Genomic DNA, 8,089 nt, shown 5'->3' on the forward strand with positions numbered 1-8,089 from the left:
CTATGATATGAAACAAGCGGTTGCATAGGAATTTCAAAACAGCTTAGAGATCAAATCCTAATATATAAGTGTGGTTCAATTAGAAGCACTCCACATTTCCTATGTATAAGTGTTGTTGAAAAGGACGCTTAGTAAAACAATTGGAAAAGCAAATATAAAAAAATAGAAATAAACATAATATAGTAACAGATAATTTAGACGAAAATAATATCACAAGCTAAACTACACATGCATGCTTACCTTGAATAAAATAAAGAAAAAAAGTACATACCATTCGACAATGCTAATGGAAATGTCTCGCGCAATTTAGCTGAAGAAACATGCTTGAAACAACTCTCGAAACAAGCCAAAAGGAAAAGAGAAAAAAATTAATGAAAGCGATCTAAACAGGGAGAAGACAGACTACAAACAGAGGTCCAAGCTTATGACTCCATCCGTGTGTCCCAACTCAGACCTCCCTATCATCTCCGCCGACTGGCCGGACAAGCACGACGACGGCAACGACGCGGGCAGTGACACCACCACGCTCATCTTCGCCTTGTCGTCTTTGCCAGCCATCTCTCCGTACCCCACGGGTCGGCCAGCCGCGACGAAAGCGCCGCCACTCCCAGGTGGGGACGGCCTCCACGTCCCCGGCACGGCCACGGCGCCGTACACGGGAGGCCGCGCCACGGGCCCCACGCCGCCGTAGATCCCCGGCGCGGCGCCTGCCCACACGGCCGGGTAGTGCGCGGTGTGGCCGCCGCCGCCGCCGCCGCCGTAGCCGAAGAGGCCGTAGAGGTGCGCGCCGGGTAGGTAGGCGGCGCCGCAGTGCGCGGCGAAGGAGGCCTCGAGGTGCGCCCTCCGCGCGTGCTGCCGCTCCCGCTTGTGCGCGTTCTGGTGCCCGCCCAGCGCCTGCGACGTCGGGAAGTTGCGGCAGCAGTAGTGGCACTCGAACTTCCTCTCCCCGGACGCCGCCGCCGCCGCCGCGTCCTCCTTGAGCAGCAGCAGCTGGACCGCCTGCTGCTGGTCGCTGGAAAAGTCCCGGCCGAAGAGGCGGATGCTGGTGGCGACGTCCCTGCTCCCCGCCGGAGGCCTCGGCGCCGCGCCGCGGACGAAGGGCAGCTGCGCGAAAGAGTCCACGCCGTGCATGTCATGCGGTGCGGCCATGACAACGACGGCACGACTGCGGTCACGTCGCAGTACGTAATTAATTGGACGACACAGGCACAAGCTAGGATTTCTGTCGTCTGTGCAGTGATGCCCGGCAATGGGCAATGGGCAATGAGCACTGAGCAGAAGTGCGCGCAGGAACCTGCGAGTGGTGGTGTGGTTTTAAGGCGCCAGACGAGACGAAGGCCAGGCGGCCGGCCAGCCATTTGCAATGCGAGGAGGGGGACCGGAGACCGGAGTACGTGACAACAGCCGAGGTGTTGATTAATTACCATCTCGTCACCGAAGTACCCCAGGCTAGCCAGCAGCGTACCGCGGTGCTGACCTGTGCTGTGCACACATGGCCGACTACCCGTGCAACGGTTAATGCATGCTTCTCCGCGAAAACGATGGCAACACTACCGTAATTTAGCTATTTGCTAAGTGCTTACCGATTTACCAAGAGTAATTCATCAGACACTAGGTAAAACACACTTCATTGAATGTCACACTCGGCAAAATAAAACACTCGATGATGAGCGTCTTTGCCGAACGCCCAACTCTCGGCATAAATGGACACTCGGCAAAATATCGTCAGCACCTATGCCGGGTGCCTGAGTCAGACACCTAGCAAAGATTTGTCTTCGTCGAGTGCCCAGGTGACACACTCGGCAAACACATCTTCTGCTGAGTGTCTTTTTTTGACACTCGACTCGGCAAAATTTATTTGTTTTTTTTTCTTTTTTCCTCCAAACTTTTTCTACTGTGTTCATATAGTCTCTGGACCTACATGTTCATTTTTGGCACATTTATCAAAGTGTTTGTTATATCTATTGGATTTACTTCATTTAATTTAATTTCTTCGGATAATTCAAATTTGAACCGTAAGTCACTCAAAATTGGCAAACGATGAATGGAAAAATGGTATTCGTATTATTGAGCAGAAATTGGCAAACGATGAATGGAATAGAACAGAAATTCCGAACACCATGTTCACGAAATATGACCGCGAACTTGCGATCTAGTTATTTTAAAATTGTATAAAGCACAAACAAAGTCAAAAAATCATGAAACATGTCTAAATGTCATGATATCATATGTAGAGACTGTAATAAAAATTTGACATAGTTTCATGAAAGTTGTCATGCACTATATGTACAAACATATCCTATCGACGTCACCTACAAACCCGGTGGACGAGCCCAAGGCGTACAACAACCCCACCATGCATAGCCGCCTCAATGAGTACACCACCATGGCAAAAGAGGTCCATAGGCCAGACGATCTGAGGACCGAGAACATCGACGGAGATGTCCCGGAGGAGGCTAGAGGCATGGGCGGTACTGGATTGCCGACGGAGCAATCGACTCGTCCTTCATTCCCACTCCGCCTCTGATGCGAACAATGAGCACGAGCGTGAGCCCAGCCATATGACCTCGGCAAGATAGCTCACAACATCGCATACAAGAACTCCAGGTTAGTGCTTCTGTGCCTCGTCATTCATTGAGTTATATACCTTTTATTTGCATTATCGTAACATTAGGATGCAAAATTGCAGGCCCAGCTAGAAGAAGAGAGGAGGGAACGTATGAAGATGGAGGTGAGAATGAGGGCGGAACGGGAGGTGGAGTGGGTGGCTCGCTTGGCGGATCAGCAGACGATGATGGAGATGTTTCAGTATATATAGAGCCTTGGCGCCGCATCTAGTTTTGTGGTTGGCATGGGGCCACTGAAGCTCCCTTTGTGGAGTATCAGGCCAACTGGCACTCTGCAAAGACTCCTTTATCGAGTACCAGTTTAAACTCTCGGCAAAGAAAAACGGTTGTGGGGGGCCAATGGAGCTCGCTTTGGCGAGTGCATGCTGGCCTGGCACTCGACAAAGGCTCTGTCACCATCGCTTGCCGATATAAAGTACTCGGCAAAAAGGTCATTAGCGATAAACTATTCATCGAGCCCTCTTTGCCGAGCGGTACACTCGGCAAAGGTTTTGACGAGTGTTTTAGAGGCTTTGCCGAGGCACTCGATAAAGAACTCTGTTCCGGTAGTGCTACTCGTTTGAAATCGCTAAAAAGAATTCTAATCAGCCGCGTTGTCTATTTCCTTTGAGCGTTCTACTGCTTAACCAAGACATGTCTGATGAATGTATTCATGAACCCTGCGGAATCACATAAACTAATCAGATGAATCATAACCTTGCTTATTAAGAAAACAAGATATAGGTCTAATTAAATTTCAGTCAAACTACCTAGATCCACATCTCACCTTACGGACGATCGAGCTAGCTTTGAGTATATTTTTCCTAACCCTTAGAGCTAGTTTGGAAGCTTAAATCCTCTTTAAATCCTGAACTTTTCTCAGGGCGAACAGTCAACTCAAAAGTGGTTTCAGTGACTAAACCATATCCAGTTCTTTGTAGGGGGCTTTAGGCTTTCCACCGCTGGGTTTGTCTCCCTCTCTTGCTGCTTCCAAATCATGCCTTATAGTATATGGTATAAATGGATTGACTAGCTAGTCAGGGAAAACATGCTTCGAAGCAGTAAGTACTACAGCAGACATAAAGCTGCCTGTCTGTCTGTTTTTTTCGCTGTCTTTGTATCATTGTAGGTACGCGCGCAGAGGAGCAGCAGCGATCAGTAGCAAGCGGGCATGAAGACATAATGCGCCGTGCATGCATGTTGCGACTCCCAGACCCCCAGCTTCTCTGTCCCTCTGCATGTCACTGTTGCTGACAGGAAAGGCGCCGTCACCGTATAGGAAAAACCTGGCATGCATGCCTGGTTTTCAGGGCATGGTGTGTGAGGCCGTCTGACTGACTGGCCCTGGCCGGCTTGGGGTCCTCTCTTGCCTTGGGCTTGGGGTCGGCCGGCGGCGGCTTGCCTCGGTGCCTGCGTCTGCGCTGTATACATGCATGTTAGTTAGTACTCCCTCCGGTGCAGTAAAAGAAGTCATCCTGCGCGTAACCAAGATTGCACAAAAAGAAGTCATAGCGCGCGTGGGTCTGGGATTTGGACGTTGTTGCCCCTAGTAATTGCAAAAAAAAGATACATTTAAGAGGAATCGAACTTGAGACCTCCAGTCTAGAATACCTTGGAGCTGCTGCAGCAACCAATCAAGCCTGATTGTTTTAGTGACATTAATGCACCCATATCCCTATTTAATAGGGGCAAACAGGGAAAACTCTATGATAATTAATCATTCCTTGGTATGCACAATCATGTTCTAAACGACTACCTTTACTGCACTGGAGGGAGTATTGCAGTAGTTTGTGCTACTATGATTCAGTCAGTAGCTAGCCACCCCACGGCTGTTGAATTGAAGGTCCCGCCTTTACATTGCTCTTTTTTTTTATTATGGAAACAAAATGTTCCAGCCTTCTGCAATCTCTTACATACGGCCTTACAAATCGAAAAAACAATCATCCATCGTAAACATTCTTTGAAATAAAACATCAACAAATCAAGCTCCTTCTAATCTAGCATTCGACCTCCATCCATGGCTTGCAAAGATCTCCATAGCCACCACCTCTAAGGATCGACATACCGCAAGGATCTCGTGTTGAAGTTGTTCTTTCTGCAACAATCTCCAGAATCTGAGCCAGTATGTTGCCCTGAAAAGAACCTGCATAATTGATGGTTTTGGTTTAAAAGTAAAAACAACATCATTGCGACAAAGCCAAATAGACCAAAACATTGCCGCCACTCCAATTAGAAGTTTTTTTCTATGTGTTGTTCCCTTGTTAGCAATCCAGGACCCAATTATATGATTAATATTGTTCGGTCTCTCTATATTTAAGGCAAAGTAAATAATTCTCCAAATATTTCTAGCAAGGTAACAATCAAAAAACAGATGTTGAATAGACTCATTTTGATTACAAAATCTGCATTTTAAACAACCTTTCCAACCTCGCTTAGCTAAATTGTCTTTGGTGAGAGTAACTCCCCTGCCTAAATACCACAAGAAAATCTTAATTTTCAGAGGAAGATTTAGACTCCAAAGTATATTGCGATTTATAGGGGGAGAATTCATTAAAAGAAAGTACATTGAGCAAACTGAGAAAAGTCCATCTTTGTGAGCCCCCCAAATGAATTTGTCTCTCGGTTCTTCTAAAGAAACGGTTGCCATCAAATTTAATAAATTATGCCACTCAACCTGCTTCACTCCGATAATAGATCTACGAAAGGATAGGTTGGGTATATTTCCATTCATAACATCATTGACTAAAACATTCTTTTTACGCACAATATTAAAAAGGTTCGGACAATGGTCCTTAAGTGGCCTATCGAGGATCCATCTATCCTCCCAGAACCTAGCCATTTGACCGTCACCTACATCGAACCTCCCCCTGCTCAAGAAACTTTCTTTAATTTTCATGAGTCCAGACCAGAAATGCGAGTCTCCAGATTTTCTCACTATTTGAGTAAGTGATTTAGATCCGAAGTATTTATTTTTCAAAATTTCCTGCCATTTACCGTTCTCATTTAGTAACTTAAAGAGCCATTTGCTAAGTAAACAAACATTCTTAATGGCAAGGTTGGCAACCCCCAAACCACCGATCTCTTTAGGTTGACAAATAGTCTTCCACTTTGTTAGTCTATATTTCTTTTTCGAATGGCCGCCTTGCCAATAGAAGCGAGAACGAATGGCATCTAATTTTTGTAACACCCCCGCCGGCACCTCAAAAAAGGACATCATGAAAATGGGTAGGCTGCTCAAAACTGAATTAATTAGCACAAGACGTCCACCAGAAGAAAGTAATTTACTTTTCCAAGAACTTAATCTTTTTTCGAATCTATCAATAACACTCTGCCATTCACTATTTCGTAACCTACGATGGGTCATAGGAATCCCGAGATATTTGAAAGGTAATGAACCAATCCCGCAACCAAAAAGATGAGAGTAATTTAAATCATACTCCTTAGCTAAACCATAGCAAAAAAGCTCGCTTTTGTGAAAGTTGATTTTTAAACCCGACATTTGTTCGAAAGCGGTCAGGAGTAATTTCACGTTACGCGCATGTTCCAAGTTATGATCCATAAAAACAACAGTATCGTCCGCATATTGAAGGATAGAAAGTCCCCCTTCCATTAGGTGAGGAACCACTCCCGCGAATTGGTTATCTTCCTTCGCTCTTGAAAAGAGTATCGCCAACATATCCACAACTATATTAAAGAGAATAGGAGAAAGGGGATCACCTTGTCGAAGGCCCTTATGTGTAGTAAAGAAAGGCCCAACTTCATCATTAATTTTAATCCCGACATGCCCCCCAGAAACAATAGATTGAATCCAAGCACACCATTTCGGTGAGAAACCTTTCATTCGCAAAGCCTGTTGTAGGAACGACCAATTTACTTTATCATAGGCTTTTTCAAAGTCAAGTTTTAGAATCAGGCCACTCAATTTTTTCCTTTGCATCTCATGGATAGTCTCATGAAGCACGATTACACCTTCAAGGATATTGTGACCAGGCATGAATGCTGTCTGCGAGGGATTAATAAGCTTATCTGCAACCACCCCTATTCTGTTTGTTAGGACTTTAGTAATAATCTTAAAACTAACGTTAAGTAAGCAAATAGGTCGATACTCCTGGATTTTTGAGGCATTAAATTTCTTAGGTAGAAGATTAATAACCCCAAAATTCAAGCTATAAACTGGCAGGGTATCATTGTGAAAATCCGCAAACAAGGCTAGTAAATCATCCTTTATTACTTCCCAGAAAGTCTGATAGAACTCCGCCGGAAAACCATCTGGACCAGGAGCTTTATTACGTTCCATTTGGAAAACAGCCTTGCGAACCTCATCCATAGTGAATGGTGCAGTTAGAATCGTGTTTTCAGTATCCGTAACCTGGGGGATATCATAAGTAATTGATTCCTCCATTACTACTGAGTTGTGGTCTGTCTTCCCAAACAGAGTTTTATAGTAATTAGTGATATGGTGTTTGAGATCTCCTTCTTCAATACGGTTACCCTCATCATCCTCAAGGCTAAAAATTCTTTGTTTTTGATGTTTTCCATTGGCCACTAATTGGAAATATTTAGTGTTATTATCTCCTTCAAGAAGATGCTTAACTTTTGCCCGTTGGAAGAGACGGATTTCCTCTTCCCTTAATATTGTAGTAAGCCTTTGTTCCATATAAATTTTCATTGTTAACTCATTAGGTGACAAATGAGAAGTCTCTACCTTTTTGTCCAACTCATCAAGCTTCCGAGTAAGTTGATACTTCTCCTTTCGAAGAGTTCCGGTTGTATTCTTAGACCAGCCTCGAAGGTATTGACGCAAGGATCTAATTTTGCATTGCCATTTCTCCATCGCTGAATATCCCCTCGTATGCTGCTGCCAAATCGATGCAACCATATCATGGAACCCATCCCTAATAAGCCATCCTAACTCAAATTTAAACAACGATCGAGTGCCAAATTGTGAGGCAATCTTGTCGATGAGTAATAATGGCGTATGGTCCGAGCGTGATCTATGAAGCGCTTCAACAGTGGCATTAGGGTATTTTAGTTCCCAATCGATACTCATAAAAACTCTATCTAGTTTTTCAAATGTTGGAGGGTCTAAGTTGTTTGACCAAGTAAATTGACGACCCTTTAATTCAATTTCTTTTATCTCAAGGCTCTCTATGACAGCATTAAATAGATTAGGCCATCGGGGATTGAAGTTATCTTTATTTTTATCCTCTGGCCGCCTCATTATATTGAAATCTCCCCCTATAATAAAAGGGTTCAGTTCCGCACCAACTACATTAACCATCTCTGCTAAAAAGCATTCTTGAGATTGTCCTGAGCCGGGCCGTACACTGCATAAAGGGACCATTTAAAATCATCTGATTTATTTCTAAGGAGAAATTTAGAGTAATGATCCCCCTCATCGATAGCTCCAACGTCGAAAACAACTGGATTTACACCTAAAATCATACCACCAGATCTCCCTCTATGTGGCATAGTATGCCAAA

At 44.7% G+C, this 8,089-nt stretch overlaps 1 protein-coding gene across 1 annotated transcript; it reads right to left on the bottom strand.

Moving 5' to 3' along the window:
* Positions 1 to 218: 218 nt before the first annotated feature.
* LOC103637909 (zinc finger protein 8) lies at positions 219 to 1,268 on the bottom strand. The gene has a single exon (XM_023301057.1). It carries the CDS (start codon positions 1,147 to 1,149, stop codon positions 403 to 405), a length of 747 nt encoding a protein of 248 aa, XP_023156825.1. The 5' UTR covers positions 1,150 to 1,268; the 3' UTR covers positions 219 to 402.
* Positions 1,269 to 8,089: the final 6,821 nt, after the last annotated feature.

Source organism: Zea mays, chromosome 9 (genome assembly GCF_902167145.1).
Source record: "Zea mays cultivar B73 chromosome 9, Zm-B73-REFERENCE-NAM-5.0, whole genome shotgun sequence".
Taxonomy (NCBI): domain Eukaryota; kingdom Viridiplantae; phylum Streptophyta; class Magnoliopsida; order Poales; family Poaceae; genus Zea; species Zea mays.

What these genes read in the sequence shown, in the direction of transcription:
- LOC103637909 (XM_023301057.1), bottom strand. Translation starts at nt 1,149, where the DNA reads ATGGCCGCACCGCATGACATGCACGGCGTGGACTCTTTCGCGCAGCTG.